This window comes from Anguilla rostrata, chromosome 6 (genome assembly GCF_018555375.3).
Source record: "Anguilla rostrata isolate EN2019 chromosome 6, ASM1855537v3, whole genome shotgun sequence".
Taxonomy (NCBI): Eukaryota; Metazoa; Chordata; class Actinopteri; order Anguilliformes; family Anguillidae; genus Anguilla; species Anguilla rostrata.
The window spans coordinates 51312887-51329069 of NC_057938.1; the positions used below are offsets into that span (position 1 = coordinate 51312887).

Here is a 16183-nt window from a genome sequence, read left to right on the forward strand (position 1 = left end):
AAGCACGCCAGGGACGAGGGCTGTTAGCATAAGCGTTTCCCCCGCGATGAATGCCGTATTTGTGCGGTGTGTTTCCATGGTGTTTTGTCTGATCACAAAAGCCGGTGAATTTTTTTCTTGCGGGTTGCCTCGATTTAATGGCTGAATGTGCTGTGGACATCTCACTTTGCAGAGGTCCGCTTCGAAAGTGACCTTTTTTTTTTTTTTTGTAAGGTCATTTGGTTAATTCACACTTCAAAAAAAAAGCTGTTTTTAATGGCTTGCCCAGAGCAGATTCAACCTTACCTTCTTGAATCTAAAACAATGAGAACTATCTTTGACTGTATGTGGGTATGTTCCCAGAAAGAGTGATAAAACGATATACGTCTTGCATAGCTTAGTTAGCTGGTTATTCTGTAAGCCGATTTCTGTGAGAAGCTAGAACAAAGTATACACATATCCTTGTATATACCGTACAATGTAAAATTGGTATTCCCCTTTTGAAATACTGTGGTAATGGCGCATGGGATATGGCTGTGAAAAGCAGAAATATTGGGTTGCAGAGGTAGTGGAGAATCGTGGCATAAACGTCCTTCTCTTTGGTTAAAAAAACAAAAAACAAAAACAAACAGCAGTTAATAATACGACAGGCAGTTTGGAGTCCCGTGTGAAGCTAGCAGAGACTCAGCGGTAGGAGAGAACAAGGAGAAGGAAGACTAACTGATGGGTAGGAGGCAATCTCTGGGGAACCGGTTTTCGGGTTGGGGAGGGGGGGACAGAGGAGCCACAGTGGTTAACACAGCTGTAAGGCAGGAGGGGGTGTTTGAAGCTGCTGTCAGCAGCGGCGGGAAGCCTGAGAAAGAGGGGGGGAAGGGGGGAGTGAAAGAGAGGACGGGAAGAAAACGCAAAGAAGAGGAAAGACTAGCTCTGCCACAGAATTCCCCTTTCAGTCAAAAGAGGATGAAGAAAAGGAGGACGAGAGCCAGCAAGCCGAGAGTCGCCACGATCAAGGTCAGGGAAGCACCGAGTAGATACCTCGTTAAAAAAGAGAGGATTTTGAAAAAATAACTTAAAAAAACGGCAAAAACCAAGGGGAACAGAAGGAGGGATGAGAGGAAGGGGAGGGAGAGAGAGAAAATACAGAAAGAGGTTAACGGAGGAACAAGAAGTAGCAGGGAGGAGTAACGAGGTCACTCTTTGCCGAAGTTCGGTTTTTTAAATTGGCCTGGAGGAGTTGGCCCCTTTGACATGCTAAAATCGGGAGAGGGGTCCCTGAGAACCGGAGAGGTTTTATGGAAGACACTACGGGATAGTGAGGCTGCAGAGGGAATTTAAGGGCTGTGCTGTCTTCTGCAAGACTGGAAACCACCTTAGCTTAGATCCGGGGTCAACCTACGGCCACAAGAAAAAGTTACATAGATTGTTCATTCTGAAAGCCAAGCACCTCGCTGAAAAGTATTGGTGGGAATTTGGTCTGGTTGTGAGGATGAAAGGGAAAGCATTTTGTGTAGAAAAAGCCATGAATTTGACTAATTGTGGTACATGTAAGTGGGACCACTTTTGATTTCCTGAAATATGTTGTGTTGTTGATGATTCATGTTGTGTTACCTCTTTGGACAGAAATAACTAGAGGTCAGAGGTCAAGTTTTTTTTTTGTTTTTTTTTTTACTTCTCCACAACTGTTCGAAGGGATATTTATGTAATGTATTCAACTCATACAGTCTTACAATTTGGGTCTTCTCACTTTAGTATGCCACAATTCTAAATGATTTAATATTCTGCAACAGAGCAGTTATATAAATCGCTTTGACAGAAAAAGCCAAAGGTTAGACTCTCGAATTATCTTTGAAATGAGACATTTTAGTGAAACCATTTTAAATTTAGACAAAATACTGTAAATTCTGAGGGAGTCAACCGCGCTGTAGACAGCTCAAGCGAGTGGATGGCGAAACTGCAGTGCAGCAGCTCAGGATGACACTGTTCCCAATCGGCTTATTGATTAACTAATTGACTGATTGATCGATGGAGTCAAAGGCAGTCTCTCAGAAGTGTTTCTTCTTGCGTTTTGTCATTAGGGTAATGGGCAGTATGAACTCTTAGCACTTTTGGCTGCAGCTCTAACCTGGTCTGTAGAAAAAGATGTTTTTTTTAAAGGATCGGGTCTTCTGTGGCGGTAGAGATACTGTACAGGTTTAAGGTAACTTGGCCATTTTTACGATAGCACTGTAGTGCTGTAGTTTTTGTCCAGGGCTGAAATTGAACCCTTGGGTACCTGAGGAAGGGTTTCAGTGTTCGCGTTACTCCTAAATCCTTTTCCCTGCCCACCCCGCCCCGCCCCCTCGTTTAAAACTGAATATTCATTAAGCATTGTATTCCCCCAATGCGTGACTAATTAACGAGCCAAGCGAAACAGACTCGCCTCTCGACGCAAACGGGGTGTACGTATTAAAACGTTCCGCCGGACGTGTGAGCACGTGTCAGACAGGCGCGCGTCAGGGTCGTTTCAGAGCCGGGAGCGGCTGGCGGCTGGCGCGCGGCGCGCGGCGTAAATTCCGAAGGAGCCAATGAGGTGTCGCGGGGACAGAGAGGGACGGAACGTTAGCCGCGGTACCCTTCCGTAGCGACGGTGCATTACACCTCGCGGTCCCGAGCGGCTTGCGAGACGCTCGAATCGGGGGGAAAGTTTAATGTTTTCCGAGCGCGCAGTTTTTTGAGGACGGGCTTAATGACGCGGATCGGAGTTGGTTTTATTTTCCTCTCTCTCTCTCTCCTTCCTCCTTTATTTTCTTTCTTTTTTCCTTCCTCCGTCTCGAGCCTTGTGAAGTGCGGCGTCGGAGCTGAAAGCGGCGTCCGCTCGAGAGGGAGAAGTGCGATTTTCATTACGCAACGGCGCATCATGTGACAAATCACCCGGCGCATTCCATTTTGGTTTTTTTTTGCGTTTGCCCTGATAGATTGCTTTTTTGTGTATGCCCTCTGGGTGGTCAGAAATTGTCCACAGTTGAAAGATTCCTTGTGGCACATTTTTTTTCTATTCCAGAAATTCCGCCCTTCCCTGTTGCTTGCTTCTGAATAGCATTCCTCTCCCCCGCCCCCTTCTCACCTCCCCACTACCTATAAAGCAAATGACCTCTGAAACTTAATTGCGGTGTTCCCTGGGGACCTTGCTTTATACCAGGCAGTAGGTCAGTGAATATTAATTGCGTTTTTTTTTTTTCCTGCCTCTTGGAAAGGCCAGACTCAAGAAAGATCTCTCCCTCGCCTCGGCCTGACACACATTCGACAGGCTTTTCTCACGGCAGTTATTTCACGGACAAAAACGGAAGACGGCGCCGTGCGATGGCGGGAGTACCGTTGCTACTTTTTTCTTTTCTTTTTTTTTTTCCTTTTTCCAGGAGAGGAAGCGCATTGCTGCAGCGGCGACGCAGTTTTTAACACGCCGCACTGACCACAGGAAACGTGACTTTATTGCGTTTTTTATTTATTTTAATATATCTCTCCCTCGCTATTGCATTTGTGCTTCGCTTTGACTTTTCACGATCGATTGCAATATTGCCATTCCAAGTCAGTGTGAATTTGGAGCATCAAGAGAAAATTTAATGGGAATGTACACCGGTCTGTGTTGACCGGTTGAGGCTGAAATTAATGCAAATAATTTTTTTTTTATTTCCAAACACCTCAGGATCTATTTGATAGACCGTGGAATTGTCCCTTATCGAGCGTCCCGACCGCTCGATATTTTAAGCACCCTTTTGTAAATGGATGGCGAACACAAGCATGGCGTTTTTGCTTATCGCCGTCACATTACTCGGAGGTTCCACCGGCAATCTCCGCTCGATTCATTATGGATTTCTCCAGCAGGGCACCTCAGCAATGATATTAAAGATCATGAGGTAAATATTAACTAAGGCCTTGAGATGCATTCATTCTTGCTAGCGCTGGAGAGAGAAAGGCAAGGTTATGAGCATCCGTGTTTTTGAAAATAAATAAATGAAAAATCCACAAAGCATTTATTTTATTGATGAGCTCAGGGGGCGGTCAGCCTTCACTTAATCAGTCTGAATCATCGGAAGGTCTGTGGCTCGAGTGAGAAATATAAACAGAAAAGAAAAAATTTAAATAAGAACCCATTTCATTTTTTTTTCTCTTGTCATTTTATTGTGGTAAACCGTTTTCCAATTTGCAATGTAGGATAAGATTTAGGAATATAACGCCTGTTACGTATGAACAAAATGGCTTTGATGAGAGATTATTTGCGTCCTTGTAAAAAATAAAAAATAAATGAACAAACTACATTTTGCTCTTTTTTTTTTATCTTGCGAGAAAAATAAGTGGCTGGTCTGGATTTGTTCCCTGCAGTTTTCTTGGATGTGCGTGCGAGCGAGCTCGAGATGTTTCAAAGGCTTGGAGAGGGACTGATAAGAGGCCAGGCCCTCCACTCTCGATCAATTCACCCAAAGCATCATGGGAGCTGAACGCTCTTTTTGTTTGTTCGCTGGGCCCTGATAGTGCTGCAGTGGCTGCTGCTCTGCCTCTTAATCAATGTCGCATACCTGTATATCCCAATTAAATATTGAAGGGTAAATTTTAAGTAGACCCGGCTTATGCCGCTTTTTTGGCCTGCGAGCCTGGAGAAGTGATGTTGGCTCGGAGAGAAAATGACAAGCGTCTAACCGAGGATCATTGAAAATATCCCATTTCACACACCGTGGATATTAGGGGCTGACTTAACAGGAATTGGCAATTGCTAAGCAAATACGATTGTGCGAGACTGCAAGTCTCCCGGCTTCCATGAAAAAAGGATGAGACAGTTGTAACTACGTATTAATTTTTTATGAAGGAGCCTGAAAGAAAATTCCCAGCTGTAATGAAGTGTACAGATCATGTTTTGTGCACGATCTCTGCACCTGGGAAAGGGTTGAGCTGAGATGTGATTCTGGTTTACTAGCTTTCTGCCAGTCAGACTCAACAAGGTAGCGAATGAGGATCACCTCATTTAAAACGACCTTGTTTGGCCGTGCTCTTTCACCACCCCCCACGTTGCAGTACTTGCCCCTTTTGCCTCCCATGTCCCAGTACTTGCCCCTTCACCCCCCCATGTCCCAGTACTTGCCCCTTCTGCCCCCCCATGTCCCAGTACTTGCCCCTTCTGCCCTCCATGTCCCAGTACTTGCCCTTACCCCCATGTCCCAGTACTTGCCCCTTCACCCCCATGTCCCAGTACTTGCCCCTTCTCCCCCCATGTCCCAATACTTGCCCCTTCACCCCCCCATGTCCCAGTACTTGCCCCTTCACCCCCCCATGTCCCAGTACTTGCCCCTTCTTCCCCCCATGTCCCAGTACTTGCCCCTTCTGCCCCCATGTCCCAGTACTTGCCCCTTCTGCCCCCCATGTCCAGTACTTGCCCCTTCTGCCCCCATGTCCCAATACTTGCCTCTTCTGCCCCCATGTCCCAGTACTTGCCCCTTCTGCCCCCATGTCCCAGTACTTGCCCTGCTGTCTGACTTCTCGCCGCATGTCCATGAAATGATGCACTTTATGCACCCCCATGTCCCAGTGACTTGCCCCTTCCTGCCCCATGTGCCAGTACTTGCCCCTTCTGCCCCCAATGTCCGTACTTGCCCCTTCACCCATGTCCCAGTCGCTGCCTCCATGTCCCATCCCCCCCATGTCCAGTCTGCCTTCTCCCCATGTCCCAGTCTTGCCTTGCCCCATGTCCAGTACTTGCCTTGCCTCCATGTCCCAGTACTGCCTCTGCCCCATGTCCCATCTGCTCTTCTGCCTCCATGTCCGACTTGCCCCACCCATCTAGCACCTGCCTTCTAACTCTCTAAAAACTTGCTGTCAACTGTAGCATGCAACGAGTGTTATTAATGACGACGAGAGCTCCGATGTTTTGCCCTGATGATTCACAGCCGCACTTCCTTTGAATTTCTTTCAAGATGCTCTGAAGGATATCTTGGGTTCCACGTTTTCAGCGGGCGCTGACCAAATGTTGGGTTTCTTCTACATAAAATAAAACTCAGGCTCTCCCAGCATCATGAATAAAACATTGCTCTGATAAGAGAAAAAAAATAATAATAAATCAGAAATGACCCGAAGATCATCTTTGTCATTCTTCTTCTTCTTCTCTACTTCAAGAGGAGATGCTCTTCTGTTCTCCCGCTGTTCAGTGGCCAATTTCCGCAGATAGAAAAGGACGCCCGAAATAGGGACTGGATGTCCTCCAGGTGCTTTTATTTCAATTCCCTTCAAATGGAGCTTTATTGGCTCGGTAAATAAAATCGTGTGTGCCAGAGGATAGTAAGAAAGTTAAGAAACGCAAAAATAGCAATCGCGTTGACAAGTGCTTGACAACAAAATATAAGCCTGTGCAAGTGCATTCATGTGTACTCCTCCTAATTCCTCAAAAATTAACAGTTGCACAAACATCGATGAACATTTATTACAGAAAAATAACAATTGTGTAAACAACTGTTGTACAGCAAAAAATGTGTTTACCAGCATACAGAATATTATACTGCATGCTGGGATACGTGCTCACGTACATACACTACGCATGCTTGCACACAATTAATTATTTTATTCATTTGCTCGTTCGCTGTTATGTACCCCAGTTCAGTTTCTCCTTAGATGATAATGCAGCCTTTTGTCTGTCATCCTCCCTGGTCACATGACCTGTCCACCATAACCGCTTCAGCAGCGGATGAGCAGCCATGCTAGTGCCGTTGGCCTTTGCTTTGACAGCAGCTCAGCACTGGTCACCTGGTCACAAAGGGGCGGAGCCTTAAGGGTAATACGGTTGCTGCGCATATGAAAGGGCTTGAGTCGATGGCGCCGTGCTTGGTCAGTGAGAGTTCGCTTGCAAGTTGATCTCGTCGATCGTCCCGGGGGGCCGATTGCAAGTCCTCCGCATTTTACGAAATCCCCCCCCCGAAGCCCCCCCCCGAATCTTAACTGCGGGCATCCTTGGCACAGGCTGGCGCTGACAGCAGTTTGCCCAGATGTTCCCCCGCAGCTGTTTGGGGTGAAAAATGTTTCCGTCTGTCTGCGGAGGATGCAAAGACACTCTCAGCGAGGTTCTCGCCTTCTGTCTGCGTCAGCGTTTGAGGGCGTGCAGTATTCCGTATGGAGCGCCTCTGTCCATGAAAATCACTGTCCTATTGCCTGTTTTCTTTATTTCAGTATTATAGTTATTAATAATAGCTGTTATTATCAAAATGATAGGTGCCCCTTCCGTACGCCTACACACAGGAGTCTTATTGGTCTATTTATGTACTGACAGTACCACTCGTAAAATTGCCTCAGTAGATATATTCAGAACAACTGTAAATATGTTGACTTTGAAACGGAATGGTGTGTGTGCCCCGCGATAGATTGGCGGCCTGTCCAGGGTGTATTCCTGCCTCTCGCCCAATGCATGCTGGGATAGGCTCCAGCACCCCCCGCGACCCTGCCCAGGATAAGCGGGTATAGATAATGGGGATGGATGGATGAATTTGAAATGCTGTTTATGAGAAGAATACAGTATATGCTGTAAATCAGAATTGCATGTTGTAGATGTGACTGGAAGTCTGAAAGGATAGTGTAATGTTGCCCTGCGTTACACTCAAACTGTCTGATCTGAAATCCAGTCTGAGCCCCAGTTCTAAGTCCCAATCTGTGTAGTGCAATTACTGTGTGATCCATCTCTTCCTCAGTTTACAATGGATATTCTACTATAAACATTGTTAAATGTTACAAACGCCTACCCACACACGCACATACACTCAGACACACACACACACACACACGCACAGACACACACACAGACACACGCACACACACAGACACACACACACACACACGCACATACAAACACGCACACGCACACTCACACACACTCACACACAGACACACACACACACACACACACACACACACTTGGCGCGTGGCTGAGGCGGCGACACGGCCGAGGCCTCGCTCTGAACATAGCAGCGGAGTGTTTACCGTGTTTAGCGTTCCTGATTGTCTCGCGGTCAGCGGTTCACGGCACCGGTGGGCGATGGCGCCGCGCCGTTTTTTAATTAACGGCTGGAAACGTCCGAACGTTCCGAACGCTTAAACTTCCACACAGGCCTCCGGGACACGCGAAATCGTTATTGCGCTTTTAGCATCGGCACTTCGACGGCGGCGTGCCGGACGCTCGAGAAACGAACGCTCGTGTCGCTAACGCCGCTACCCGCTGCTTTATCGCCGCGTATTAGCGCTAGCCTCGTTAATGACACTATTTTTTCCTTCTTTTTTTTTTTTTTCCCTCCTTTTATGTTTATTATTTTTTTGGTTTTTTTTAGTGAACCCATTGCCGATGCCATAATAAAAAAAAAAAAGATATTTATTTTTTATTTTCCTCGTTTTATATTTATTATTTTATGCGTTTTTTTTTTTTTTTTAGTGAACCCATTGGCGACGCCATAGAGGATTCCGTGTTAAATTAGCTCCCTTTTAGCGTCACACAGACCCTGGCTCGCTGAAGCCCTTTGAGATGCCTGAACCCAGGAAAAAAATAAAAACAAAGTCTTAGCTGCTTTTTTAACAGAAAGCTTTAACGTAATAAAACTGAATTATATGTTCAGCTCGCATCTCCTGAAAAAACAGTATAAAACCAGCTTATCAAAGTGCAGTATTCTGCCTCGCTACCTCTGGGGAAATTACTTCGCCCATTATTAAGATAGCGGGCTTACCAAATCGAATTTGAGAGTTTTACTAAGTGAGTTTTGTGTTTACTTGCGAATAGACATTTTCAGTATAAGTCGACCTGCCATGATGTTAGTATTATTATTAGTATTATTACCCAGGATCCTTTTTTACATAATCATTTGATTTTCAGTATCTGTAGCCCACATACTCTCATTACATCACCACCACTACACCACAGTGTTGCTACAGTATGTATGTCCTTTTTTTCTTAACGCCGTCTGACAACGTGAACAGGCATTTAAAATGCTTATTAATAGTTGTTCTGGCTAAGGCATTAGCTCATGCTAGATAACTGAATATTACTATTGATGGCCGTATCCCACGTTAGGCAATGGGAACTTACTGGCGTGAGGACAATGCAAAGCATCTGTGTGATGCTTTTGCTGAAGGCTTAATCCCCATGAACCAGCACATGCTCCTGTAAGACAGGCACCATTCCCGTTTAGCGCCTCGTAATAAGTATTGTTACCGGGCGCTGAACAAGTATTATTAATGCTTTTCTTTATTATGTCGATAACTTATTTGTGTTAACTAACGCATCAGTTAATTTCAGTGAATGGAACTTCATTGTAAAGGGCTACCACAAAATTGCTTATTGATCATATATTTTTTTTTTTTTAGAAACAGTCAAATCATTGCTCAAACGTGACGTGACAGAAACTATTTGGAAGCAGAGGGAGACAAGAAAAGGCTTTCCCACTGCCTGAGGCGCGCATGTGACTTCCTCCATGTCACATGACCCTGTGAACGCCGAACGCGATTGGTCTGAATCGGCCCACGTTCACGGAGACCCGGCACGCCAGTCTTTGCTGTCGTCTGCGTAATGAGCTTATTAGGCTTGGCACGCCCGCCCTTGCAGGATGAAACGGCCGTGTTATTACCATGTTATTACCGTGTTATTACCATGTTATTATCGTGCTATTACCCAGCACTGAGCCGAAACTGAGCCAGTAGCACAGGAGTACGTAGTGCCGGTGAGTTACCATGCACCATCGTGTTCGGTGAAGCCGGGGGGGGGGGGGTCCGCGGGTGCTTTTGTCTGCTGGGGGGTGTGCAGTTGGGCGCTGGGGGGTGTGCAGTTGGGCACTGGGGGCCTCGGCCTCATAGTGCCACAGACGCAGGTGGCAGTTTTAACCCTCCCTTCAGAAATCAGCCGTTTTTCCGAGCTGTTAACTCGCATCGCGCTGCCAGGGAAATTAATTACGTTTTGGAGGTGAAACGGATCGCCGCAAGGACCGTTTTGACGTCTTGTATTGAAATTTAGAGTCATCCGACATTATCCAAATTACTTGCAATAATATTCCCAGAAGGAAGTACATGGACCTGAAATAATGGGGAAATCGTCATTTTTTTTGGTTGATTTATGTGTTGTTTCAAATGCAGTTCTGACTCCGAAACCCCCTGTATTCGAAGCACACGGGCAGGCCAGTGTACGTCAGTGCTCTGCGTTCCTTTTACCCTGAAGTTGCGAGCGCCGCGTGCTAAATTAATCACGCGCCTTGCAGCGGTTTTTAATTTGAATTTGACAGCGGTTTGAGTTCCTCGCGCGGTGATGCTGTACGTTAGCGCATTAACGACCTGTTTAATACTGCTTGGGGGAGGGCAGGGCTAATCTCATAAAAAATGCAGCGCACTAATTCAGGAGTAAGGAACTCGGGGGTGACCCAGGGCCGACGCCGTGCGGACCGCAATAATAGAATTTAGCTACGATTCAGCGATAGCCTAACCACCCAGGGTGACACAAAGGTTTGAATAAATAATGGCTGATTATTAAAAAAATACTAATGCGGCGAGCGATGGAGATCTTTTCATCTTTAAATTGAGAGGGTACCTTTAGACTGTGAAACGAGGGGGGGCATTAGCTAGGGTAGCGCGCAATCACACGACTCTTAATTCGTTTTTTTTTTTGAAAAGTCGGGGCTGGGGGCCGCCGCCGCCGCTCGTTCCCAGATCGGGGGGGGGGGGGGGCGCGGCGGGGCCCGCCGGCGGAACGTTCTGGAAACCTTGGCTCTAATTAGCGGGCGCGCGTCACGCTATTCCGCGGAATTTTTTCGCCCCCGGAATTAGAGGACACGCATCAAAGGGCTTCGCCATCAGGGCCCCCTCTGATCCGGCACGTATTCTGCAGCGATCCCTCTGTCCTCCCCCCCTGTCGCCCCCCCCCACCCCCACCCCCCCTCATCCGCCGCTGAGCACATTATTAGCGGGAATATGAAAACGTGCCGCGACTGCACTGTAGTCATCTGTCAGTGCAGGAGCAGCTCAGGGTCGTCAGGGAGCCAATGTTCGTGTCCCATACAGAATGTGCCATCCTTGGAGAAGCAGAAAAAAATGTGCCTGATTCACTAGGCTTGGGACCTTGGTCTTTGGCTTAGTGTATAAAAGCATCTCATGTTGCACTGCAGTTGTTCTCAACCCTGTTCATGGGGATCTATCGTCCTGCAGGTTTTCACTTCAACCCTGACAAAGCACCCCTTTTTCAACAGCTCAAGATCTCATCGAGCTGCTAGAATCAGGTGTGTAGAATCAGGAATTAGTAGAATCAGGTGTGGCAAATTAGAGTTTAAATGAACACCTGCAAGATGGTAGATCTCCAGGAACAGGCTCTGGAACTGCTGTTGTACGGATCGACTGCCAAGGGCTATGGTTCAAACCCCACAACAGACAAGCCTCCACCTGGAGTTTGATACAGAGCTATTAAGTTTTGTGAGCTTTATGTATTCTTTTGCTTACCCAAAGAAAGAATAGTCTCAACATTGCAGCAACAGGCACACAAAACTTAATAGCTCTGTTTCAAACTCCAGGTGCTTTGAATTGGTTTTCTTTCTCACATTTTCACTTCTAAAACTTTTCAGGTAGTTAAGGGACTTTATATGAATTTTATACAAATGCTTTCGCACTGTTAGTCTGACTGCTGCTTTACAGAAAAAACGCTCAGACCGAAATGTGTTGAACAGGTTTTGGAGCCAGTGTATTTTAATACGTTCCCTTTCTGGAACAGTGCGGGGATGTCTGTGTTCTAGACGGGACAACTGAGGCGGGGGCAGCTCGTTAAACCGCTCCAGACGCGCTGTCGTAACCGGCGGCTTTTCTCCCCCCCCCCCCCGCAGCTGGAGACGGGCGACGTCGAGAGCGAGGAGAGGCGGGCGGAGCTCTTCGCCGAGCTGCTGGACTCCAGCGCCGGGTGGGACCAGATGCAGCACCTGATGCTGCTCCTACAGGCGTGGCCTCCCCCGACCAGCCCTGCCGTGTGAGTAATCCCCTTTCCTTTTTCTTCCTCCCTCTTTCTGTCTCTTTCTTTCTCATTCTGTCTTTTTCCCGCAGCGCGCAGGACTGCCTGCCGCCGTGGGCTACGCATGGCAAATTGTGGTCACTCACACCGCTTCGAACGGCACAAGATTTTTAAGCACAGCTTTATCGCCTACCGTTACTTTAGCTAACCCTAACATGTTAGCGTTTCGCCTACTTTAGTTAACCTAGTTAGCGCGTACCACCGATACAGATGTATGGACACACGGAGGACAACAAATACTGTTACAGGGGTGAGGACATGCCATAGTTAGCTAGCTATATAGTTAGCCAAGTTTTACTCATGACACTTTGTACAGGTGCGCCATGGGTCTGGATAGTTTCGTGCTTGTTTCTTTTTCTTCTTCAGATGAACCCAATGAACTCGTCCTCCGCTCCACTGGGTTGAAAGGCGGGGGTTTTTTGTCTTGCCGGGGCTTGGAAATGTACTGGCCTGTTTCGCCGATGCCTTTGTCTGGCAGTACAATTCAGTACGCGAAGCTACAGAGGCAGCATTCCGCTGTGGACACGACAGATGAGAACTATGTGCAGTAAAAAATAAATAAATAAAAGAAGGGTTATTCAAACAAACAATACACCACTCTTGGTCTCCTTGATATAACCTGAAGGTATTCACACCTGTTTCCAGTGTGTGTTGTCCAGAGTAGTTTGAGGCAGAAAACAGTTTTGTGTCTGTCCGTCCGCCATGCCATGTTTCGTACTGTGTAGTTTCCGGCCTGCCTTGTCGTACACACCAGTGAGTATATTAGATCACAGGTCATAAATCTTCCCTTGAGAAGAATTCAGTGAAATAACGTTGATCTGTATACAGATTTATTTGTCCAAATGGTCAGGGCCTCGCCTCGGTTCTTTGCGAAGGCGGAGGGGAAGGGGACGTGTCGGCTTGCTGAAGGGGAACGTCTTCGAGGAAAGAGGCGGATTGATGTTCGTGATCCTTGGAGAATGTTTCAACAGCAGGGGGAGTGCGCCTTCAATATCGAAAATATAAAAAAATATATTTTGTTTTCGAGCGCATACCGAAAGTGCTGCCTCATTCTCAGCTCGATATTTCAACAATGGGAGGAAAATGAAGTAATCCATGGATAACAGGAACAGGGACAGCGGTTAAGAACTCGATGCACCGCCGGGCGTGTATCGTGTAAAATATAGGTCACTCGAAAACCTGAAGTGTTGTGGCACATAATTTTTTATTATGTTAGGCCCTCTGGTCCAGATTGAGTCTAATGGCTCTTTTCCAGGCAGAAATCCCCTCTCTGGTCTTTGCGTCAAACGTAGACAAAAATGCTTTATCGGAAACAAAAACTAGAAAAACGGGGACATCAACAAGGAACAACAGAAAACCGAAACCACTAATTATCTGCACTGTGCAACAAAAAAATGTTAATTTAGTCTGTTTATTGGTCAATTAAAAAAATAAATAATAATAAATAGGCTTCTGTAGGCAGTGAGAAATCCTTTGTTTTCCTGAAAACTGCTCGGAAGAAAGAGCCTTTCCGTAATTCAGACCAACCTGTTCAACTGCGCTGAACTTGCAGAGCTTTCCCTGGCCTGAGGCCCTTTGGGTCTCCTAGCGAGTTGCTAAGCAACACATCCTTCTACAAGGCCCCTCCCACCCCTTCTTGCTTCCAGCTCACTCCCCGCTGTACCTGTGTGGACATTCACTTCTGAGGTTTTTCCCGACCAATCACGTCGCTTTCCCGGGACCGCGTCGTTGGCGTGGCGACAGAAGGAAGCCAGGCTTGCATTTAGAGGAGATATCTGCAGACGCCAGCTGGCTACTTCCCAATGTTTTCACGGTGTGTCTGGCTTAAAAACCCCTTTCCAGTGCTAGTACCACTGCTCCTCACTATTGAGTGATTCCTGTCCCCTTCCGTATTGTCAGGTAACAAGTAGTTTTCAACCCCTTCATCCCCAATGTCCATTTACCACATGGTAGTAAACATTTCTATATTTACACACACACACCAGTTTTTTCTTATTTTTTTTAACTAGCTAGTTAGCCGGCTAATGTTTCATGTTTGTCTTTTTCAAAATAAATTTTTTTTTTTTTAATCAGATGTTTTGGCAAAGTAATTTTGTGTGTTCGTAGTTATTACTATTGCAATGCAAGTTTTACTTTTGCCGTTTTTATTTTTTTTCTATGTTTATCTGTAAATATTGCTGGCGTTCTGGCGCTGCGAACCAAACATCATCTCACATGAGAAATATGCTCAGCCAGCTATAATCCTCAGATCTTTGCGGCTCTTTTTTCACGTATAAATATTTACAACTACAAGGAATTCATTTTTTTTTTTTTCCTCCCCACAATACCCAGGGTAAAAATTATATGATTATTTCAACAACAGTGTGTTTTAGATGAGATTCATTGTGTGCGGTGTTTTTGATCTGCTGCTGGCTGCTGCAGGCGACTGTCAGTCCGCATTTCAGTTGCTTTTCACACCGTAAGATTGAGCGCTAAAAAAGGGCCTCTTCTTCTCGACAAATTAAGGCTGCCTGAGTCATCGCGGGATTTTTACGGTTTTCTGCGTTTTTTTAATGTATTTTTCTTCGCGGCTGACGGCCCCCGTTCGCGCACAGATTCGTTCCCGGCGTGCGTGAGCGTTCTCTCGTTCAAAGAACGGCGGCTAAAAAAAACAAACTGCAGGCTGGTTGCGCTCGAATACGTTCCCCACTTAATCAACCGGAGGTCCCGAATCACGTTTTAGGTTTGTGTGGATGTTTGTCTCCGGACAAACACAGTCGCGTGAAAACACGGCCTCTGATTTCCTCCTTGTTGTCGTTGCTGTATTTCATTTTTTGTTTCAAAATGGAGGTTTGGTTCTCTCTTTGGTGCTGTACGTCGTTAGTAGTTTGTCCCGTGTGGCGTTTTGTCCCATGTTCCCGCATCCATCCTGGACCCGTGGAGTCGGTCTGACGGGAGTCGGGGTGTGTTCGTGAAATACGACCCGCGGACGGTGACCTTGTGCACTTGATCTATAGCGCGGTGGGCTAGTATTTCAAACGGCAATCTGATGCACTGAACCTGGTCAACAAAAAAAAAAAAAAAAAAAAGGTGTGAATCTTTCGGAGGCCGCTCTTGAAAAAGCCTCGAGCTTTGCGATCGATGGCTTTTTGACCACATATTAAGGACAAAGCTCTCTCTCTAATGCTCAAACAACCAGAAAAACAACCCCTCAAAAAAAAAAAGCACGCGCTATACAAAGAAGTTTGTTGAAAGTCAAAATTCTTGACACCAGACCCACTTGAGTGCACCTGTCGTACAGGAGCAGTATGAGGAGTTTCCCCCTCATCGCTGAAAAGTGCTTTGAGTTTGAGACAAGCCATTACCATCATTATTATTATTATTATAAAGAAGGACAGAAACTGTCTGAATGCAATATGAAGAGAGTCGTTGTCTGGGTCACTTAAAATTGGACCAACCCAAATAAAGAGAGGAGAGCTGCTTGGCAGGAATGATGAACCGAGACAGACTAGCAACCCCGAGACAGACTACCCCCACCCCCCCCACCCCCCCAGAGTCTGCAGTACCTCCTGACTAGGGAAGACATTATAGTTACTCAGGTAAGAGCTCCTTAATTTTCTTTCAGTGTTTTTGCACTGAAGATAATTTAAGGGATTAATCTCAATTAATTGATTAGCCGATGCATCTGATTGATCCCCTCCTGCACCTGATACGCTGAAGAAGCCAGTGTCACCAAAGCTTCCCTCCATTGGCCCGTGCTCATTGCGAAATATATAAATAATAAAATAGAATTAAAAAAATATAGCGTAGCTAAAGCGCACTGTATCCCATTTGTGACTTGGGGGGTCGACGGTGTCCGTGTTCAGTTAAATTGAAGTTTACGGGGATTCCCGCTGACCCCAGCAGAAATGTAATCGACAGGCAGATTACAGAACCTTCTTTTTTTTGGTTTGTGTGTTTGTTTTTTGATGATTTCCCAGATTTGCAAACACGTCCCGCTGACATTTTCTTTGCCTGTTCGGGCTCGGAGACTGATTTCTGTGTGTTTCACCGTGATTTAATTTAGTCACTTCGAGTTGCTTTTTACAACGTTGATGACTCAGCTTAAAATATTTGCTGCCCTGCTCTTAAGAAAGTCTTTCTTTGTGGTATAAGATGTAATAGTACATTTTCTGATCTGTAGCATACCTTGTC

At 46.1% G+C, this 16183-nt stretch overlaps 1 protein-coding gene across 1 annotated transcript in view; it reads left to right on the top strand.

Annotated features, from left to right (window-relative positions):
- Nucleotides 1-16183, top strand: part of nbas (NBAS subunit of NRZ tethering complex) — a 178911-nt gene that overhangs the window by 137104 nt on the left and 25624 nt on the right. The window contains exon 50 of the mRNA XM_064340412.1: nucleotides 11829-11968. Coding sequence (XP_064196482.1) covers nucleotides 11829-11968 — 140 coding nt within the window. The remainder of the gene's footprint in view (nucleotides 1-11828; nucleotides 11969-16183) is intronic.